Genomic DNA, 22,468 nt, shown 5'->3' with positions numbered 1-22,468 from the left:
ATGTACTATAATACTTTTTGCTTATATCACTCGTATACCCTAAGTTGACAAAAGAGTTCTGGTGTCCACCTTTCCGTTTACTACCGTTAAGAACTTAACAGAATTTGAACAAAATGACTATTTTACCCTTTAAACTCAAAATGAGGTAAAAAAATAAATTTGCCTTGAAAATTAATGTAAATTTTCAATACATAATTTTTTTTTATTTTGTTATTAACAATAAATTTTTTAAAAATGAATTATTAATGGTATATATTATTAACAATTATCCATAAAAAATATCCATCTTATACCATAAAAAATTATTAACAACATATTATTTATAATTATACATATTATACCATAAAAAAATAATGATGCTTGGAGGAGTAGATCTTCAATAATTTAGGTTAAATTTGGAGGAGTAGATTCGGTTGTAAAGTAGTTTTTTTTAGTAATTATTAACAATTATCCGATAAATGGGATGACATGTCGTTTTTAAAAAAAAGACTAAATTACCCTTATGATGTCAATGCTCGCAAACGGTAGTTAACAGATCGGTGGACGACAGAAGTGTTTTGTTAACTTAGGGTATACAAGTGATACACTCGAAAAATGTTGTAGCACGTTTGATACTTGTGTCATTTAAGGATATATGGTTGATAATTTCTTTATTTTCTTTATACTTGGTAGTTTATATCATATTAAAAAAAATAAAAAGATAAATATAAGATTAAATTACGAGACCTTTTATGAAGAGGTTCAAGTCCCGTTTGTATATTCAGGGAGAAAATTTTCATTCAATCATTTAGAAGCCATGTTTGGTCCATTTTGAGCTAACTAGGGGAAGTCCCAACAAATTCTTGAATTTCGATTTTAATTTATAAGTGCTAGTAATTATCTAAGTAAGTAAAGGTTCTAACTAATTTTAAATTATAAACATCAATAAATTATAATATGATATTGAAAAATAACAGCGCAAATTACATCTATTGTTGAAATTCATGGCTCCTCAAGTGCAATTAATCACAATTGATTCATGTAATTACTCATCTAGATTTAATGGGGGAAATTTTACAAATTAGCCATTAAAATTTTGTATTTTTCACTTTTAACCCCACTAACTTATTTCTATCAATATTAGCCAAACAACAAACTTTTGGACCATAATACCCTTGCAATCTCACCCAAAGCTCACCAAAGCTTGAACTCACCTACACTTCTCACCAAACGGAAGCACCATAGAGAGCCAAATCGGAGACCATCATCGGCAGCAATCTCACCGGAATCCCGTTCAGCAACACTAATTCCACCAAAATCACGTATAATAGCAATCAAAATCTACAAGATAACAGTTGAAGTTCAAAAACCCTAGGTTAGCAATTTCAAACACATGCTTTATATTGTTCTTGTGTTGTGTTGTGATTATGTGTTGTTGTGATGATGTTTGTGGTGGTTGGTGGTCTATTGTCGGACTGTGTTGGAGGCAATACGTTGTAATGGCTGTTGACCAATTTGTGAAAATTCGAATTTTTTGTGCGACAGGTTCCCGTCGCACCAAATTTTGTGCGACTGCCTTTCTGTCACACAAAAAATCATATTACAGAATCTGAAATTTTGTGCGACAGGTTCCCGTCGCACCAAATTTTGTGCGACTGCCTTTCTGTCGCACAAAAAATCTTATTACACAATCTGAAATTTTGTGCAACAGGTTTCCGTCGCACCAAATTTTGTGCGACTGCCTTTCTGTCGCACAAAAAAATCTGATTACACTATCTGAAATTTTGTGCGACAGGTTCCCGTCGCACCAAATTTTGTGCAACAGATGCTGTCGTACAAAAAAATCATATTACACAAAATTTAGGTTATTTTTTGGAGGTCATAATTACAGCTAAATAAATTCATTTTTTGTGTATAATATATCATTTCAACGCTTGCAACGAAACAAATCAAACCCACAATGTGTAACCACATTTGTTATATTTTTTGTATATTTTGTAGATTTAATGGATTCAGTTGTGCTTCAACTGTGTTATGACGGTTGGTGGGAGACGTTGGCGGATGGGAGTATGGAGTACGTGAATGGCAATAATACAGCCTTTCTAATTCGAAAAGACTGTACATTTGATCAGTTTCTGGCAAGAGTTTATGATGTGTTACAGATAAATCGTAATGAATACAATATCACTATGAAGACAACTTTGAGGTCTAGTAATACAATGTATCGTACATGTTCACTGCCTATGGACATATTTAACGATGAAATAGTCAAGGTTGTGTTACATATGGCCTCTGATGTGGTAAATTACGGATGCATTCCTATTTTTGTGACCACATCTTCTCGAGTTGATTACCAAGATCTTGAGCCACCTGTAGAAACTGAAACTTCTTTTAGAGCAAATGTCTCTGTCCCTGATAGTGAAGAAGAGGTATTACCACAGACACTGTCTTTACAACAATGTTACTCTCCACTCCACGGCTACAATGACACTATTAATGACAATGGCATTACCCTAGCGGATGTTGAAGCAGAGGCATTACCACAGACATTGTCATTAGAGCAACGTTACTCTCCATTCTACAATAATGAATTTCGCAGTAATGATGATCCTATTGACGACATCGGCAACACAGCAGTAGATAATGTTTGTATGGAACCATATAATAATACAACGGACAACCATTTCAATAGTTCAGTTTGTGATGGAGGCGTTGGTCCTTCTCATATTCCTACTAATGTTGATGATGATGATCAGAATAGTATTCCTATTAATAACATTGCCAGCCAACCTATTCCTTCAGTGCCACGTTCGAGAAGGAGAACAATAGTTGACCACCTCGCACAACTTGCTCCAGTTTTACCTTCAAACTTAGCTGCTCCTAACTTGGTCAGAAATTATAATTATGATGATATTAGTGTGGGTAAGTTGTTTGTTGCCAAGAATGAGTTAATACTACAACTGCGTAAAGTTGCCTTGAGGGGTAAATTTGATTTCAGGATCACACGGTCTACAACAACACGTTTCGAGGCCCAGTGTTCTTCGGAATTATGTAAATGGCGTATTCGAGCAACAAGAGTTTCGAATGAGCAGAATGTTCCGTGGTTAGTGAGAAGAGTTGACAACGTACACACTTGTTGTAATGAGGTATTGGCTGGTGGTGTTCATCAAGTAAGGAGTCGGGTTGTTGGTCATATTATTGCGGACAAGTTCATCCAAGAAAAACGAATATATACTCCAAATGACATCAGAGCAGACATCCAGCAGGAATACGGTGTCCAATTAACATATCAGCAAGCATATCGGGCTAAAGAAGTTGGCCTTGAAATAGTTCGAGGCAACCCTGCAGAATCATATAACTTACTTCCTAAATACTCTCATGTTTTGACCAAAGCAAATGAAGGTACAGTTACTCACCTGCAGCGAGATGGAAATGATAATTTCTTATACTATTTTGTAGCTATTGGCTCTTCTATCAAGGGTTTCATGCAGTGCATGAGGCCAGTGATTGCTGTGGATGGTACTCATCTAAAGGGGTTATACCGTGGAACTATGTTTGTTGCGACCTGCCTGGATGGAAACAACCAATTGTATCCGTTAGCCATTGGGGTTATGGATTCGGAAAACAATGATGCTTGGGAATGGTTTATGACGAAATTACATGGAGTAATTGGTGATATGCCGGAGTTGGTATTTATCTCAGACCGATGCACCGCGATCAATAGAGCCGTTTTAAAAGTATTTCGCTCAGCTGTCCATGGCGTTTGTTTTTACCATGTCAAAGGTAACGTTAAGTCAAAATTCAAGATGTCGAAAGCTCTTTGGGATGAATTTGAGCCTGCCTTCATAAACGCAGCGAAAACATATGGACACGAAGAATTTAAAAAACAACTAGAGGGGTTGTGGCAACTCCACGCTGGTGCGGCTGACTACTTAGAGAATAATGTTGGCACATGTAATTGGGCAAGGTCTGAGTTCGAAGGTAGAAGGTACAGTATTCTAACCACCAACATTGCAGAGAGCGTGAATTCATTACTGAGGGAACCGAGGAAATTTCCTATAACTCATCTTGTTGATCACTTTAGGAAAACATTGCAGCAATGGTTTTATGATAGGAAAATTACGGCTGAGTTGATGAGTACTCGTCTAACAACGTGGGCAGACGAAATAGTCTCTGATAGGAGAACTTTGGCTGAAAGAATGACCGTTCGTCCTATGGCTCAGTATCGATTTCATGTTTTTGGTGGTGGTATTAAAGAAGGGATAGTTGACATTCGTGAGAAGACTTGCTCCTGTAGAGTGTTCCAACTTGATCAGCTTGTTTGTGCACATGCAATTGCTGCTTGCATAACCGTGCGCGTGGATTACATAAGTCTTTGTTCCGAATTTTACACTCAGGAATCATTAGTGACGGCTTATGCACAACCAGTAGAGCCTGTTGGCGACATGGCAGATTGGGAGGTTCCTGAGGAAATTCCAGCAATGAAAGTTAACCCACCAATAGAAGCACCACTGCCCGGCCATCGTCCAGAGCTCAGAATACCCTCTGTTGGTGAGGATATTGACAGGAGAACTATAAGATGTGGCCGGTGCAACGAAGTGGGTCATAACCGAAAAAAGTGCAAAAATCCCATTGCGTCGACACGAAGCTAATTGTATCGTTTTAAATTGTTATGTATTTTGAGATCTGATTTTTATTTATTGCAACATTATATATAACAACCTATTTAATTTCTATTATATTGAAAATTTTTTATTTCAATTATATGTAAAAAAAAAAGTTTTGTACACACCAATAATAATTATAAATGCAATCGTCTAAAATCCAATTTCATCATTATATATCACCGCCACAATATCCTAATGGCCGATATCACCATTAAATATGTCTACAGCAATTTTCTTCCTAAAGTATTGCCCGTGGCCACTAGTAAAATTAAGTCTTAGCCCAAACATTAAATACATCGTGATCATCACGCAATCGCCACTACCAGGCTCTTGTTGCGGCACACCCTTACATATTTTGACATTCCAAGGGTTGGCATTCCGCAAGTCGTGTCGGACGTTGTAAAATCCGACATCTTCTAACCATCGAGGGAAGACAACTTCAAGTGGCTTGAACTTATCCTTGTACGTTTTATCATCACGAACTGCCACCAACGAGTCATAAATCCACACATTTTTCTTGCGAAGGTCGACTCGAGCTACTATCCAATGATCGCCGCCCAAATTCACGGGAATGAAAACCTACATACATTAATTAATGCAAGTTAATTGTTATGTTTAAGATATTAAAAAAAATATAAACCATCTTGAATTGCGTAGCTATTCTAACCATATCGACGTCTGTGAAACGTTTCGACATGATTTCTTCTCGTCCATCAATATAACTATTAAAGTTGTAGCTATATTGTAATGAATTAAGGTCACAGTCACCATCGTTCCATAATTGCTTCAAAAAGACCTAGAAGATATATTCAAAGAAAAATAACAGGAGAGTATCAATATCAACATGCTATTACAAGATAAGAAATTGAGAGGTTAATTACAAGTTCTGTAAGATCATTACCCAAAAAAACGTATCTGTATGCGTGACACGTTGAGACATGGCATTTGGATATTGTCTCTGTTTTGACGTCTCTGAAATACGACCCGGGAAATGATCATCAAAATATAACTTCATCACGCCCGGCTCCTTCCCAGGTTCAGGCGGATTGCGCTTTGCCAACTTAGTTTTCGCCATCTACCTGAGACAATTGAAATTTTATTCATTATTGTGTTATTTATAGAATAATAATATTAATAATTTAAAATAAATAAGGTATCTACAAAGTAAAAACGGCCTTGGGTGTAATCTATATTTTTATACGACAATCTATTGCTGCATTTTTTTATCACACACAATCTGAATTTTTGTGCGATGAGTGCCCGTCGCACAAATATTTTTGCGACGGCCACTTATCGCACAAAAAAATAGTCTTTTCTTTCAGCAACATGCTTGAATTTAAAGCCGACGGCCACCCGTCGCACAAACTTTGGTGCAAGGGGCACTGGTTATACAAAAATTAAGATCAAATACTCTTGAAAAAAAATCTGAATTTTTGTGCGATGGGCACACTGTCGCACAAATATTTTTGCGACAGGCACCCGTCGCACAAAAACTCAGAACATGTGTTGTGAGTTTTTGTGCGACGGGCACACTGTCGCACAAAAAATTTTGCGACGGGCACCCGTCGCACAAAAATTCAGAACGTGTGTTTTGAGTTTTTGTGCGACAGGCACACTGTCGCACAAAAAAGTTTGCGACTCGCACAAAAAAGTTTGCGACGGGCACACTGTCGCACAAAAATTTTTGCGACGGGCACCCGTCGCACAAAAATTCAGAACGTGTGTTTTGAGTTTTTGTGCGACAGGCACACTGTCGCACAAAAAAGTTTGCGACGGGCACCCGTCGCACAAAAATTTAGAACGTGTGTTGTGAGTTTTTGTGCGACGGGCACACTGTCGCACAAAATTTTTTGCGATAGGTACTTTTGTGCGACGAACAAACTCGCGCAATGGGAATGGGTGCAGCAAGCATCGCGCGAGCCGCAGCAACCATCGCGCGAGCTGCAGCAACCATCGCGGTGCTTGCTGACCCATCGCGCGAGCTCGCGCGATGCTTGCTGCAGCTCGCGCGATGGGTGCTGCACCCATGGCGCTGCAGCCCAATCCCGCTGCACAATCACGCACCCTTCGCACAAAAAATCTCCGTTACAAAACAACACACTCCCAAAATCCACAACCACCATTACAAGCACTACCACCACCATTGTTATTCTCAAATTTCATTCTTAATTAATCAAATATAAATAAAATGGCTTACTTATGTTGATGGTGTGTGAAGCCGTCGCCGGTGATGGTTGAAGCTGCCGCCGTTTTGCCTCTTGGAGATCTCACGTGAAAGAGGTGGAGTTGGGGGAGAGATGGAGAGGGCACTTTGGTCTTGAAATTTTAGTTTTGGCTAATATTGATAGAAATAAGTTAGTAGGGTTATAAGTGAAAAATGTAAAATTTTAATGGCTATTTGTGTAAATTTCCCTAAATAATTTTGTTGTTGTTTTTTTGGCCTTTTTGTTTTACACAAATACCATTTATGATTTATAGAATTCATAGCTGCATTTTCAAAAGAAGTGGCTAAAGCAATTGAAAGCAACAAACAAAAGTTTGTAAATTCGTACCAGACTTACCAGTAAAATCATAATTGCGAATAGGAAAACGATGCGGACACGTCACCAGCATTGCCTTCCTTAAAAGCTCCCTCTCTTTGTAAAACCCACAATTTCTTCTTTGTTTGCCCCTCACGCGCCATTTTCATGTTAATTTTTCCACCTCTCTTTTTCGCCTTTTATCATATTTCAGAGATCCATTCATTAGTCAAGATGATAAATCATGAAGTTAGGCTTATCTTTTTAAATAAGATTTTTTTAAAAAAAATATTTGAAAAGAAATATGACCCGTCTAGTAAAACATGTGAATAGCTAAAATTGATATAATAAATTCTTAAGTTAATTTGTAATATAAAATTTAAAAAGATTAGGTGCGTAGATCACTTTTCATTACATCATAATTTTTGTTTGCTAAATTGTGATGATTAGTTTAGAATGTAGAAAGGACCACACCCACCTTTCTAATCTAATAAATGATTATGGTAATTTTCTTTAGCTTTGCTGGAAGATCTCTCATTGGACTTGTTTGTTAACCAACTAAATCTTTTTCTTTCACCAAAATAAGTTAAAAAGAAAACAAGGGAGAACATTTTATGAGTTCCTCTACATTTTATTTTTGCTCATTGACCATCTCACGGATGAGTTCTTTATGTAAAATTAATCAATTAATTTTTAGACTTTTGAGTAAGTAATTATTTTTCAATAAATTGCAATCTTCTTGAGTTCTCACTATTATTATTAGACATCATAAACCTAAATTTAATGTTCGTGTGTTAGGTAACCTATCTCCTTAATGCCTTCTATTCCATTAGAAAAATTAGTAAGAGTTTGGATGTGATATGTCAGTCTCATATCATCTTGTGGTCCATCGAACTCAATACTACTACACACATGCATCATTAATCTTATATGTTAATTTCTAACATACTCGTTAGAATTAAATAAAAATTTTGTCGATTGAAAATTTAAAATAATAAAAAAGATTATTAAAAGAGAGGTGAATTAAGGTGCGTTTAGAATTGAGATTGGACAATTATATTTTTTAGTTATAACACTAAAGTGTTTGATAAACATTAGCTGCTGTAATTTGGAAGATATGTTGATATGATTGTTCACTTGTATAATAAAAAATCTATTATATCTTTAATAATTTTATCAAAATTATTATTTAAAATTTATATTTACTATATATTACAAAATTTTATTTTATAATTAAAATTTTTTCTCTATAATAACTGTAACTTAAAAATTATAAAATCTCAATTCCAAACGTACCCTTAACAGTAGACTTACTCTTAACAATGCTGTAAAAGTCTTTATTCACTTCATAGTGTTGAAACAGAAATATTTAACATTTAAGTTACTTTACAAACAACCATAGATGAATTATACATTTGACTTTTCCTGGTAAGATGGAAACCTTAGGTCCTTTTTTCTTATTTAAATATAAATAATGTACCAATAAAGTGTTAACTCCATTGGTAATAGAGTCCTCTTAAGTGATTTGACTGGATTTGCTTCCCAGTTCGAGTCGCAGGGAAATCGCCTTTGTTGGGAGAACCTGTGCTTCTCGGTTCGAGCAGAGACTTTCTAGTCTGGATTGTAATACGGACTTAAAAGTGCCTCCCACAGTTGAGACCCTCCCCAGGATACCTCGTGGTAAAAAAATAAAAAAAAATAAAATTAAAAAGAACTTCTCTAGGGTATCATTGCCCAATCACGCGCCCCAAAAACTGCGTGTACAAGAAGTGCACCGAACCAAAGACAGAAAAAGAAAGAAACTCCCCTATTTTAAGAAGTAGAGCGAGAGCAAGTAAACGTTCCTCTCGTTTTGTTGCTGCTGATCCTGCGGCCTCTGTAGTATTTTTCGTTCTGCTCTTTGATAATGAGTCGGCTTGCTCCATTATCGGAAGAGCCCATTAATGAAGAAGAACAACACAGCAACAGCAGCAACGGCAGTAACAACACGAAGTACTCTTCCAAGAAAGGACTTTCGTGGAAGCACTGGCTCAAGAATCACTTGTCTCTTGTTTTTTTCATCAACAAGAAATCTGACCTCAAGACCCTCTTAAGCGTTCTTGGTTGCCCTCTTTTCCCAGTTCCCCTTCTTCCGAAGCAACCCCTTAACCAGGTACGTATATATCTATACATACATACATACATTTGCATTTTTCGATTTGATATGCAAAGTACGTATATCATCCTGCAAAAAAACTGATTGTTTATTAGTTGTGTAAATGGATCACAGATTTTATCATTTTGAGGTCATTAACGTGTGCGACGTTATGGATTCTTTTGATCTTATTTTACATTGAGCTTATTATTTATTTTTACTTATTATTATTGGTAAAGAGATTAATAAAAAAAAATGCGGGTGTTTTCATACCTAAAAAGATATTGTTATTATCTTTATTATTCTTGATTCAACTAGTGCTTTTTTCCACTTTGTGCACATGCTCTGAAATCCCCATCAGTATCCCACTGAAAAAAGGAAAGACCGAAGCCCAGAACTTTTGTGGGTCAGTTTGTTGTATTTATTGATCAGGTTTTTTTAGAAAGTAGATTAAGTCATTTACTATATACATCATTCTCGTTTCACTCAAATTAAATGACTATACCAACTTTATAGCTTCGTATTTACCTAAAATCCCCCCAAAAATAATAGTTAAAATTGCATCTCTTATTCATTATTAAATGACTTAACCAACTTTATAGCTTCGTATCACTTATTCATTGTTAAAGTTCAATACACCCCGGGATTTTGTATGCTGATGACCATTCCTTAGATAAATTTGTTTTAGGAAGAAGTACATTTACTGTTTGGCTGGATTCAATGTCAAGCAGAAATTCTGAATTTATTTAAAGCGTTGAATGAATGAAAAGCTACTTTCCTACAAATAAAAAAGATAATCATGTAACTCATAAAAAAAATTAATTAATGGATTTTATTGAGTTACACAATAATATAACTTACAGTTCCACCAGAATTATTCTCGATGATAAATTTTGTTTAGTTGTCAAACACTCAACTTATTGAGAACAACTCTTGGGTGGAGGTAAATTAAATGATTATGTGCATTTAATAATTTCACATTGTGGGTAAATTTCTTTCTATTCGATCAGATTTTGAGTATTATTAGTTTCGACATATTATTAATTGTAATGTTACAGTAAATGAGCTCCAATAATTCATTATCACTTAAATTTTAGAGATTTAATAATTTGTTGTAACCGCAGGTATGTTCATCAGCACAATATATCATACAACACTTCACAGCAGCAACGGGTTGCAGGAAATTAGAAGGGAGAGTGAAGAACATTTTTGCCACTGGGAAAGTGACAATGGGCATGGGGGATGATTTTGGCGGCTCAGCTGGCTCAGTTCCCGTTGCCGGTGCCGGAGCCAGCGCCTCCCTCGGAGGGGTTTCAGAAAAGGGTTGCTTTGTAATGTGGCAAATGGTTCCTAACAAGTGGCTCATTGAGCTTGTTGTTGGTGGCCACAAAGTCGTAGCTGGTAGTGATGGTAATTTTGCTTGGCGCCACACACCATGGCTCGGCTCACATGCTGCCAAAGGCAGCGTCCGCCCTCTCCGTCGTGCTCTTCAGGCAAGTCTTTGATAGTTTATTTCTAAAATGTTAATTATTATTTTTTTGAAGTATCTTTGTCAGGTTTTTGTTTTTTGATAGAACAATTGTACTTCTGCATTTTTTAATTCTTGTCACTTGGGATAAATAATTACCAATAGCACGTTTAGCTACTTTCTAGAGTAACATGAATCATGCAGGCGAACTCAGATCTTGGCATGTGAGTGAGATATAGTAATGTGATCTGGATTTTTATTTTTATTTTATTTTTTCATTTATGAAGGCTTGTATGAAGAATTGTCAATGAGATTATATACCCATTCAGATTTCTACTTTAGTTCATGTGAGATTCAGGATTGGAACAGTCCACACGCCCGATTGTTTACCTACCTACTTGTAGAACTCGCCCTTAAAAATGGACTTGGACAGGAGAGTGCTATGAGATTATATTGCCACTTAAATTTATTTTTAGCCCACCTAGGATTTAGATAGAAACATTTGCGGATTGTAGATGTGGGATTATACCGAACATTTTTGGGATGTTGTCGTGCAATAAAAATTCTAAATTTAGCATCCCAAAATAATTTCAGTAGTGTTTATTTATCTTTTTTATGTGGGATATTGAGAAGGATTTCACTTGAGAGTTATATACATCCTGATGTCAACTTGCTGCCTCTGTTCTTCTCACACACAAATTTAATTGGAAACTAGATCCAATCTCCGAAGACACCAGATCTTGTTTCATATATGTTTTGTCAAACTTGGAATCAATTAGTTCGAATTCTGGCCCCCCCATCACTTCAAATACTGATATGAGATGGCCCTATGTTGTGCTGAAGATACAATAATTTATGTGTGTAGGGACTGGATCCTATTGCAGTAGCATCTGTATTCTCTACAGCACAGTACATGGGAGAGAAACGAATTTCCGACATTGATTGTTTTGTCTTGAAATTGGCTGCTAATCAAACGGACTTAGCTGATCGAAGTGACAGCACGGCAGAGATGATCAAGCATGTAATCTTTGGTTACTTCAGCCAAAGAAGTGGGCTGCTAGTGTACTTAGAGGACTCGTACTTAACAAGAATTCAATCACCTGGATCTCTGCCTACTTACTGGGAAACCACAATGGCTACTAAAATTGAAGATTATAGGGCAATCGAGGGTGTGATGATTGCTCATTCGGGCCAATCAAGTGTAATCATCACACGCTTTGGAGATAATCTGAAAGCAGGCCTTTCAATCACGAGGATGGAGGAGATTTGGACCATTGATGATCTTGCATTTAACGTGGCCGGATTGTCACTTGATTGCTTCATTCCTCCTAAAGAAGTGCAGAAAGATAGTTACCCGGTTGATGAAAATCTTGATTGGAGATCACCATTACATTGATGAAAATTATTAAATGTGTTAATAAGGCGATGAATTTGAATCAAATTGATGACGACGCTAATTGTTACGGCATTTACCTTTTATTAACTTGATAGGTGATTGCTCTTTTTATATGTGTGTATATATAATCTATACTGTAATTACTTTCTAGTTGTTATTTGTTTTGGCACCAAAGATTTTGGTATTACCAAAGACTAGAAAAATGGTTAGTCCTTGGTACTTTTTAAGCCTTTGCTTTGCATTTTTTTGATACATTTGGCCATGTTTACGTAACTTTTTTCCTCAAGAGGAGCATGAATCCATGAATGAGTATGTACAACTGCTAACCCCCAGACTCGCTCAGTATGATTTTATTGGTCATAATTTTGTGATCTTATTTATTCCATTTCTCCCACAAGTCTGTTACTTTTGGAAGATGTGCTTACGCCGTTATAGCCGTTGCCTGATTTCCCGCCTCGAAAGTCTTCATTTAGAAAAGAGGCAGCTTTGCTCCGCCGCAACGCACAATGGGAAACCCAGTCAACCCTCGCCGCCGCCAATCCAAGTCGCGCTCACCGAGTCCGCCGGTCGCGGCGTCTTCGCCACTCGGAGAATCGGGGCCGGCGATCTCATCCACACCGCCAAGCCCATCATAACTCACCCGACTCTTTCCACACTAAACAGCGTGTGTTACTTTTGTCTCAGAAAGATTACTTCGAGTTCGCAGCATTTTCAACATCATAATGCTCGCTTTTGCAGTGAAGTGTGCAAAGATAACGCTAAGGTAAAATGGGCTTTCTTTCAGGGGAAAAAAAATAAAAAAAATTCTTCATGGATTTTGAGGTTTACGATGTACCTATCACCTGTTTGCAGTTATGCTTCTATGACTAACTGGATTTTAAGTTTTAGGTTTGGGTCCCTAAGTTTTGACAAAGTCACAGGTAAGGACATTACTTGAAAAATTTTCTTGTGGGTCTTTGCTGGCTGATTAACATCATTGGCTTTTCAGTCACACCTTGAAATGAGTTTATTAAGGGGACTTAATTCTTTTTCAAAATTTTGATGAGTATAATGTTAAATCACTGAGGGTGCGTTTGGCACACTATAGTGTATTATGCTGTATTGTATTATTTTAATATTTGTGTATTGTATTATGGTGTATTGCATTAGCACTGTATTATAATAATGTTGTACAATGTTTGGTGCTACACTGTACTGTATTAATTTTTTTGTGATTAACTTAAATTATATATTTAGAAAATAATATTTATTAGTACCTAAAAAAATACAAAATATAGAAGTCTTAAATTTTAGAAATTTAACATTATTTTTTAGTATAAATATTAAAAAAATTTCCATAAAGATTGAAGCTTATAGCCTTATAATCGACAACATAACATTTATTTTAAATTAATATTATTTAAATTTATTCATATATAAATATTTTGATTAGTTATATTAAATTTTTATATATTAATTACTATAATATAATTAAATAATGTAATATCAAGTTATATTCTTATTTTTATATATTATTTAAGTACTTATTAATCAATTTGATATATTAATTATTATATAATTAAATAATACATTATTTAGTAATATTTTTAATATAATAAAAATTAAAATATGAATAATAAATTATTAATTTATATTAACAATTATGATATAAAAATAAAAGAAAAGAAAATATTATATTATATTAAAAAGTTATATTATTTATTAGTATTGAAAAAAAAGCAAAAGCAAAAGTAATAAAAAAAAAAGAAGCAGCAAATGCAAAAGCACAAAAGCTAATGCGGCAGTTTGCTAGCTTTTCTCGACTCCCGGTCAGGTTTACCTAATGCGGCAGTTTGCTGTATTAGTATACCCCTTAATCCCTTGTAAAATTTGCCAAACATGATATTGATATTAAGATAATGTGAACAATATTTTAATACCCCTTTAATACTATAACCAAACATGCCTTGATTGTATTATAGGATTTTTATCATTGTATGAAGGCAAGGGACTACATGGGAAAAAATGTAATCTGTGTTCTTAATTGCTATTTCATAAAAAATCGGGGACCCATATGCTATTAAACCCTGTAATGTTTTGCCTAAGGAGAGTTTGTGCCATAGAATGTTAACATTTATGTTGTGAAGCTTTGAGAAATAAATAATGGTGGAGGGATTTTTGACAGATTGTTTATAAGGATGAACAGAGTTCTTCCCTTTTAGCTATTAATGCCATCTGTTGCTAGCTGAGATTACAATTTGTGAATCCTTTATGCTTTGGTAGAGTCAAGGCATTATTCATTAGCGTGAAACCCTTATCTAAGCTTTACTGTGTTGTAATTTATGCAAGGGTAGTGTATGTCTTTACAGAGTATCTAAGGTAGTAGGAGAAGAGCTTGAACATTTTGCATGAACTTCTCAGAATACATAGTGTCATATAATCCAAGTTATGTTCATGACAACACTACTAGTGTGCATATTAGTTTTTGTTGCTCATTGGGGTATGTTTATAATTGTTGTGCTTATTGTTCAATGGCGGATCTAGAAAAATAATTTACCGGGGGCTAAATTAAATGACAATAAAATATAAAAACTGAAACTTGAATATATAAAATTTTTGATAACACAGTTACAATTATTCTCTACGCGATTTCATATTCTGAAAACGTTGTGCAATAAATTCATTATCAATACTATTAAATACATCTTTCTACATAAACAATCAAATTATTATTTGTCCATTCATCTCCCATCCGATTCTGAAGTTCATTCTTCACAAATTTCGTTGTTGAAAATGTTCTCTCTACTGTGGTTGTAAAAACTGAAAAAACTTGGACTATTTAAAAATATGACAGGGATTATTTAAAAATTTATTAATTTTTCTTTCAAACAAAAATAGTTTTTTTTTTCAGTGGGGGCTTGAGCCCCCACTAGTCCTACACTACATCCGCCTCTGCTTATGTTTAACTGTGAAAGCTAATGTTTACCAACGACGAAGCACTAATACTTGATAGTTAGTGATTCCATTTTACAGCAGGTTGTAGTAGCTGAAGTCCCCCTTAGTATTTCAATAGTTTATTTGCTTAAGAATACAAGCTGGCTATAAGAGCTCTTACTTTCAGTGAGTTGAATTGGTTTGAACTTTAAGTCCTTTTTGCCTTTTAAAGAATCTCTGTTTTATTCTCATATTCTCAGGCATTTTATGATGTTGAGAGGAGAGCGGATTGGTCTGTTTTCAATGACTATTGCCGGTATGTGAGTTTCTGAAATTCTTTTAATTTCACTTGCTTGAAGGTTGATAGATTTTCCCAATTACATTTTGTCTACATCATTTTTTTATGGGATTTATCTTCTTTTTTTGCATTCAGTTACATTTCATATTTGTGTCATATTAGATTTGTACATATCCTTTTTGTCCTACTTTGAGATTCTTTTAGCAATGTTCAGTGCATCTAAAGGTATTAATTAAGACTTGTTACAGCAGAATTTGTATTTTCTTCATTCGCTTTCCCTGAGTAACTGTTGGTATCACTACATGGAATGAAACGAATAAAATAACACAGTATGATAAATTCTTAAAAATAATTGGCATTTTTGAGTATATAGTATCATGCATCATGTTAACATGGTGCAAATTTTAAATAGATGGCAGCTCATCAAGTTTTTTTTGTTAGGGGCAAACACGCAGGATTTTCCTTTAAGCCATTTGAATTACCTTTCATAGTTATTATGGGTTTATTGCCAGCAAGAGCAGTAATGCTATTAGAAATATTTTGAACATGATAGTGGTGTTTCTATTTTTAGTTTTCTGTGGGACTATTGATTTACCAACACATGTGGTCTCCTGAAGTCCAACAGCAGTTTATGTTTTCATGTCAACATGATTTCCTAAATTTTCCTAAATTTGTTGTAATTTTTAACACTTTTCAGTGTCTGTTCTCATTTTCATATTGTATTTCTTTAATTTTTCATTTTAAATACATTTTCTATAAAGGAGTCAAGGATTGAAATACCCTCTTCTGGTGAAGCGGTTGGCTTGTATGATTATATCAGGAGCTGAATCTGCTGACTGTATTGACATACTTCAACCTGCTAGTTTATCCCCTGAATTGATTTTGGCGGTAAGAATCTTATATTAATATTGATCATGACCGATGTAGAAATTTTTGAAATAAGAAAGAATTGTTGGTAGAGCTGTTAGATCATGAATTCTATTCAAATCAATTCATTACTTTGTTGCACCAAGTAATTGGAGCTTGAGAACCTATTATTTCTGCATGTGATTTGATCACAGAAACAATAATTGTTGCTTGTCTACCAAAGGAAATGCATTATTCATAGTTATAGAAGCAATAATTAGATAATAAATATTCAGTGAGCTGATCTATTAATGACCATGATGATTAGGGGTTTAGCATCCCTTGCCATTATTTTTGTGCATATATGTTCTTCTTTTGGTGAAATTTTAAATTTGCGGCATGCCATCTTACTTTTATGAGAATTTTCAGATGGAAGAGGGTTTTGTTATGCTAAGGAGTGCCTTTAAAAAGGCAGGTATAGATGATGAACAGATGAAATGTATCCTCCACATCAATTATCATTATTTTTTGTTATCTTATACTTTTTTCTAGCTCTATGCCAGTGTTTTTTGGGAGAACAGTGATCTTTGACATTACAAGTTCTAAACAAGCAATGGTACACTAATGTACTGGCTCAAATTCGTATCAATGCGTTTCGTATTGAATTGGCTGGAGGATTGTATGAAGATCTTCTTTCATCAGCTGCAGCCTCCATAGAATCTGAAATTGCAGTTGGGAATGCAATTTATATGCTTCCATCCTTCTATAACCACGATTGTGGTTAGTTTTTCCTCTTCTTCTTTTTAACTGTTTTACTTTATTTTTCCTCTTCTGAGGTTCTAGGTGCAATTTAACCTTATTTACATAGTGCATGATCAGATATCAATTGATGTAGACTACAAAATAGAAGAAAAATTAGGACAATTGGAAGAGAAGAAAAAGAATTAAAGGGAGATAGAATATAAGATTATTGGGGAAGGAAGAATCTATGGGGATTGGCGAAATAACAATTCAATGATCGCCCAAAACTGGTTCAAGTGCAGATCTAGTGATTGTTAAAATGTTCATAGAAATAGATGACATGCTAGGATAAGCCAAACAGAATTTTTGTGCCAAAAGAAGAGAGAAAATAAGAAAGGAACTGAATGAGCTGAATTTGGATTGCAGATCCGAATGCACATATTATGTGGATAGACAATGCAGATGCAAGATTGATGGCCCTTCGTGATGTTGAGGAAGGTTTGTCCAGCAATCGCACAGCTTTCATGTTTCTTTGTTTTTCCGGTTTCTTACCCAATATTAAAATCTCTTGTAGGTCACTTCTATAGCATGCATGTTAGGGAAATGAATTTTCATCTGTTGAGTAGCCAATGAGAATGAAGAAAAAGAATAGGTTGCTTTCACATTAAAAATTTCACAGCATTGTTAAAGAAAACGAGGGAAATTAGCAGGCAGAGCTATGAAGATGCATGCATTCAAGATTAACGTTTTCATTCCTCAAATCCCACCATGCAAAAATATTCAACATAATAATAACAATGCCATAATCTTAATTTTATGTTTATTTCACAGGGGAAGAACTTCGGATATGCTACATCGATGCAAGTATGGCTCGTGATGCTCGTCAAGCTATCTTAACGCAAGGGTTCGGTTTTCAGTGCAACTGCTTGCGGTGTTCATCTGGTGACTGAGAAGCGTTTTCTCGTGTTTTCCTCTGGTTTTAGCACTTTGGTAACCGAAACGATCTCTTGTCGACATACCAGTAATGTTATTGATCTGCTAGCAGTGATAAATGATAAATCGTTATAAATAGGGGAAAAGAAAAATAAAAATTTTGTTCACTCTTTGATCACGAAATCTTTCTTCCCTGTCACAAATTTCTTTTAGATTTTGCATATTATTTGGAATAGGTGCTTTTCATTTAACAACCTAAACCTGTTCATTTAATTTCCATAAAAACTAAGAAAATTTTAAAGATATCAAGTTCTCATTATACATGTATATCAATTTCATAGATATGTAGAGTCATAAATAAAATTATCCCAAAAAAAGAAAATTGTCTTATTAGAAGATTAGCCACAAAGCTAGACTCATTTCGATTTTCTTTTTACTTCATGAAATAATAATTGTCGTCCAAAGTACTAAATAGTTTTAATATTTGTTAATTATTTACTATTTGTCTGTGTTAATCATAAACATATGGTTTAAACGAACGATCAGAAATTTAACTGAACATAAGATCCTATTGTAAATATATGGTCTAAACAAATGACTGAAAATTTATCGAAAAATATAACCATCAATCACCGAAATTATCGTAGGAAAGGAACTTAAATTCCACGCAACATAGTCCATCTAATTAACCATGAATTCACCCAAATTCTTGCCTACCTTTATATATAATTTTGGAACAGAAAAAAGAAAACGCAGGATTAAGCATTCAGTTATTACAAAGTCAAGACAGAAAAAAAGAAAAAGAAAAAGTATTCACTTATTATAATTACTTGAAAGCCCTAACACGGGATATAATTAAAATTAACAAAGAAGCACATATAATTTTATTAGCTACACGTGTATTCCTCTTCCCTTCATGACATGCCTCCTTAAGCCTGGTATATGAACATTTGTGATGTATTCTTTCCAGTCAATGCTCCCCACGTCAAATCCAAACTTTCTCTTCTCTTCTTCGGACATTTTCTCCATCAATCTCTCTGTATTGCTGTTATCAAATCTGCCAAAATATTGATGATCATGCATTTAAATTAATATTGGTTCATAACATAAATACAATTTAACATCAGATAGAGATTGATTTTTTGTTTTCTTTGGGTTTCTTGACTTCTTGGTTAGTAAGAAAAATGTGGCTGATGTAGGCTGCGGTGAGTAGATTGGCTTCAAATTTACGTAACTTAGTTTATAAATTTAGATTTAGACGTATAATAATATGTAGTTTTAAAGTTTACGACGAGTCTAATTAAGGAGGAATCTGGAGCTAGTAGTGTCAAAAGGGGTCGATACATATTGCATTGTGCATGCTAATAGAGAGAGCCTAATTACCTTCCTCCATAAAAGGTGTATGGCTCATATATATCAGCCAAGTGCTTCGCTTGCTCTACTGACTTTCTGCAAATAGTTTCAAGTTTCTGAGGCAGCTTCCCGTTCAAATTAGCCGTGGATGTCAGCCCACTTCGCTGAATAGCATCTCTCCAGAGGTGAGCTGAAAAATCTTCCATGGAGCTGAAGAGCTTCATTGATGGCACACGGATTGGCCTGCCCTTCGTGTCCACACACGGCGAAGCACTGTAGTGTTCATGAAGCAGCCTTGCAAGATCTTGAAACACTAGTGGATTCACAACAGATGAAGCAATTTGGTAGACATTTATATCAGGTTTTTGAATCATTCCGTGCTGTGCTATTGCTGCCAATGTTGCGTTAACAACCATGTCAGCCGGGACCTGCAGCAGCTAATTTTGTCATGAAAGCACAAAGTTTTCTTGTATTTGCAAAATAATTGCTACACAGCCAAACCGTAGCAAGAGATTAATTAATCAATGGTTAATTAAAATTTTACTTACTACGTCAAGAATCCCATTTGGGTCTACCAAAAATCCTGTCAGCTGCCCTTTCCCATAGTATAAAATTATTGGATCCATCATCCTTTAAAAGTCAGAGAGAGGATTAATTACTTTTATTTATTCATTTTTTTGGGCAGACCAAATGCAATTAATCTAAATTAATTAAAATGGTTGATAAAATTAAATGCACCTGTTTCCTTCCATCCAACCGGAAAATGGTTCTTTGCAAGTGCTCTCAATAACACTTGGTCGAATTATCACAACCGGTATGTCTCCCCTCATGTTATCAATCACCATTTCTCCCATAGCCTTCGTGAACACATAAGTGTCTTGCCATCCATATTTTCTTGCCCTAATCAAGTGATTTATCCACCCGTTACACGTGGTATTTGAGCAAGCTTAAACAAAAAGTCCGTTTTACAAGACAAAACAGAGGAAAAATAAAATAAAAGTAGATCACTTCACCTTTCTAAACCCAATTCTTTCATTTTCTGAGCCACTTCACCATCTGTGGAGAATTCTTTTGATTCCAAAGCCAACTTCATTTCATTTTCAACATCCAAAGTTGGTATAAGCCTTCGAGAGTTGGAGACAAAATTTTCTTTTGCTATGCTATCTCCCATGCAAAATGGCTTTTCCATAACTTTGCCTCGTCTTTGTCCATTTACGTATGCTGTTCACGAAAGAAGACAAATCTAGCTTTTATTATGTAATTTTACTTTTAATTTTTAAGCAACCTTAACAAGACAAGAAAATTTATCAAGAAGAAATTAAACAAGCCAAAGTTTTTCAATTTTCAAAAGCTTCCAATTTCCAAAACTGGCTTTAATTTTGGTACTTGCCTGTTGATACTTGCACAAAGAGCTTAAGTTTATTGCATTGCTTTGCAAACTCCATTAGCCGGCAAGGTCCCCTTGTGTTTATATCAATAGCAATATCGTATCTGCATGCATTTTCAAAAACTCATCAGACATGCTATCACTATAAAGTTTTATAACTACTTGAAATTGGCCTTAATGATAGTTATAAATTAATATTGAAGGCCATCACCTTTCATCAAAAGTTGTATTAGCCGCGGAATTTACAATTACGTCAACTTCTTTCGCAATCACATCAGCTAAATCTTCTTCTAATCCAAGATTATTTTCACAAACGTTTCCTACCGCAGGAACCAGCTTGCTTAACATGAAAGCTTGGTAGGATTTTCCATAAGTTTGCTTCAGACACTTGAAAAGCTCTGCATTAATAATCTATAAACACTACCATAAGTTAAATTTGCAGCACAAATTAATTAATCACATAGCAAAACCTAATTAATTACAAAATGCTAATTCAGAGGGTAGATAATACTTCATTTTTCAATCTCTCCATTGCAGCCTCTTCATTTTTTGCCTTGATCAGCACAAAGATCTTGCCCACATCAGGTACCGTTCGTAAAATCTTCTCTATAAGCACTGCAAAATTTTTTTTAAAAAAAGAAATAAATGTAAATTATAATAAAACTTTCTCGTACTATCAAGGTTTCCGGAAAAAAAAAAAAATGATACCCTTTGCTAGAAACCCAGTTGCCCCAGTAACGAAAAAATTTTTGGCTTTGAGAAATTTGACAATGCCAATTCCATCTTGCAACTCTACCAAAGAAGTGGCTTGTCCACCAAAAGGCACCAAATCTTGAACAACAATCTCAGCATGGCCTTTCCCATTCGGAGATAAAACTAAGCTTCCAGCAGCTGTATCCGTTACCGTTGATCTCTCTTTCAAAGCCGGAGAAACGCCGCTGGACCGTGTCGTTTTGCCACCACCTTGGCAATGCATTATGCTTCTTTTCTTCCTCAGCAAGCACAGGTCACAATTGTTCTCAAAGGCTTTGACAAATTTATTTGGTGCAACTGAGAGGGAGTTAAGGAACAAAGCCCCCATCATCTCCACCGCCACACTGCCAAGAAAATAATAAAGTAGAGATGCTTTAGATGAAAGATCAAAAAGCAAAGCATAAAGCCAATGAACCGAAAAGATTTTGCAGTTAAGGAAATTGGTGGCTTAAAAACTTAGCTAATACCTTCCTGAAAGCCAAAAAAATAAAAATAAAAATAAACAAGTAAACTAACTGATCTCTATAAAAACATAAGAAGAGGGTTTGGTTAGGTTAGGTTAGGTTTCTTGATCAAAAGAGCAGATTTGTGAAGACAAATAAAATGAAGTACTGGGGTGTGGTTTTTAAGCTAAAAGGAGATGAGAGTTAGGTAAAATCAATTTAAAATTACTAAGGAAAAGAGAGAAGGTTTTGGAGTTGCAAGAGGCGCTCTCTTTTTGCTTGGCACCGGCGGCTAAGATGGAGGAAGTTTTTCTTGCTTCTCTTTTGATTAATAATTTTGTGTGATATAATTTTTGCATGAATTTGCATAGCTTTTAAAGAAAGGGTGTGGGACGAAAGGGTGTGGGATATGGGACAGGGATGACGTTGGGTTGGGCTTTGATGCTGTAACATGCAACAGTGAGGTGATAGAATCTAACAATCTCTAGTTAGAATCAAATGATTGCTAGTTAATTAAATAGTATACGTGTAGAGTACTTTCTTCTATGATATTTCAGATGGATGGATCCGAAAATAAAATCGTACGGATGATCAAAGTTTTTAAATAGACAACATTATACTGTGTGGGAAGAGAGATT

General features: G+C 35.0%; 3 protein-coding genes across 6 annotated transcripts; 2 read left to right on the top strand and 1 right to left on the bottom strand.

Moving 5' to 3' along the window:
• Positions 1 to 8,960: 8,960 nt before the first annotated feature.
• LOC102626902 (uncharacterized) lies at positions 8,961 to 12,272 on the top strand. The gene is made up of 3 exons (XM_052443089.1): positions 8,961 to 9,317; positions 10,424 to 10,792; positions 11,633 to 12,272. The coding sequence occupies exons 1-3, from the start codon at positions 9,072 to 9,074 to the stop codon at positions 12,161 to 12,163; spliced, it is 1,146 nt and encodes a 381-aa protein (XP_052299049.1). The 5' UTR covers positions 8,961 to 9,071; the 3' UTR covers positions 12,164 to 12,272.
• A 59-nt stretch (positions 12,273 to 12,331) lies between these two features.
• Positions 12,332 to 18,703, top strand: LOC102627171 (histone-lysine N-methyltransferase ATXR4). Of its 3 annotated transcripts, XM_006481632.4 has the most exons (8): positions 12,332 to 12,472; positions 12,562 to 12,926; positions 15,337 to 15,392; positions 16,136 to 16,262; positions 16,650 to 16,719; positions 16,821 to 17,000; positions 17,388 to 17,459; positions 17,793 to 18,703. In XM_006481632.4, exons 1-8 carry the CDS (start codon positions 12,469 to 12,471, stop codon positions 17,909 to 17,911), a joined length of 993 nt encoding a protein of 330 aa, XP_006481695.1. In that variant the 5' UTR covers positions 12,332 to 12,468; the 3' UTR covers positions 17,912 to 18,703. The 3 variants fall into 3 exon arrangements, with proteins under 3 accessions (XP_006481695.1, XP_006481694.1, XP_024955762.1); XM_006481631.3 differs by having other exon boundaries at positions 12,465 to 12,926; XM_025099994.2 differs by lacking the exon at positions 17,388 to 17,459 and having other exon boundaries at positions 12,465 to 12,926.
• LOC102627670 (fatty acyl-CoA reductase 2, chloroplastic) lies at positions 18,591 to 22,216 on the bottom strand. 2 transcript variants are annotated; one of them, XM_006481633.3, is made up of 10 exons: positions 22,060 to 22,216; positions 21,343 to 21,731; positions 21,146 to 21,249; positions 20,846 to 21,045; positions 20,638 to 20,738; positions 20,261 to 20,468; positions 19,986 to 20,147; positions 19,796 to 19,877; positions 19,278 to 19,675; positions 18,591 to 18,951 (listed from the first exon to the last, which is right to left on the bottom strand). In XM_006481633.3, the coding sequence occupies exons 1-10, from the start codon at positions 22,197 to 22,199 to the stop codon at positions 18,786 to 18,788; spliced, it is 1,950 nt and encodes a 649-aa protein (XP_006481696.2). In that variant the 5' UTR covers positions 22,200 to 22,216; the 3' UTR covers positions 18,591 to 18,785. The 2 variants fall into 2 exon arrangements, with proteins under 2 accessions (XP_006481696.2, XP_006481698.1); XM_006481635.4 differs by having other exon boundaries at positions 21,904 to 22,187.
• Between the last annotated feature and the right edge of the window lie 252 nt (positions 22,217 to 22,468).

This window comes from Citrus sinensis, chromosome 6 (assembly GCF_022201045.2).
Source record: "Citrus sinensis cultivar Valencia sweet orange chromosome 6, DVS_A1.0, whole genome shotgun sequence".
In the NCBI taxonomy this organism is placed as follows: Eukaryota; Viridiplantae; Streptophyta; class Magnoliopsida; order Sapindales; family Rutaceae; genus Citrus; species Citrus sinensis.
This window is presented reverse-complemented; position numbering and strand designations above follow the sequence as displayed.

Excerpts from the sequence above, each read along its gene's own strand:
- LOC102627670 (XM_006481633.3), bottom strand. The coding sequence starts at position 22,199 with ATGCAAATTCATGCAAAAATTATATCACACAAAATTATTAATCAAAAG. Across the intron at positions 21,732-22,059 it reads AACCTTCTCTCTTTTCCTTA|TGTGGCGGTGGAGATGATGG; the intron begins GTAATTTTAAAT and ends TTTTCTTGGCAG. Across the intron at positions 21,250-21,342 it reads AACTGGGTTTCTAGCAAAGG|TGCTTATAGAGAAGATTTTA; the intron begins GTATCATTTTTT and ends AAAATTTTGCAG.
- LOC102626902 (XM_052443089.1), top strand. The coding sequence starts at position 9,072 with ATGAGTCGGCTTGCTCCATTATCGGAAGAGCCCATTAATGAAGAAGAA. Across the intron at positions 9,318-10,423 it reads CGAAGCAACCCCTTAACCAG|GTATGTTCATCAGCACAATA; the intron begins GTACGTATATAT and ends TTGTAACCGCAG. Across the intron at positions 10,793-11,632 it reads CTCTCCGTCGTGCTCTTCAG|GGACTGGATCCTATTGCAGT; the intron begins GCAAGTCTTTGA and ends TTATGTGTGTAG.
- LOC102627171 (XM_006481631.3), top strand. The coding sequence starts at position 12,465 with ATGAATGAGTATGTACAACTGCTAACCCCCAGACTCGCTCAGTATGAT. Across the intron at positions 12,927-15,336 it reads TGTGCAAAGATAACGCTAAG|GCATTTTATGATGTTGAGAG; the intron begins GTAAAATGGGCT and ends TCATATTCTCAG. Across the intron at positions 15,393-16,135 it reads GTTTTCAATGACTATTGCCG|GAGTCAAGGATTGAAATACC; the intron begins GTATGTGAGTTT and ends TTTTCTATAAAG.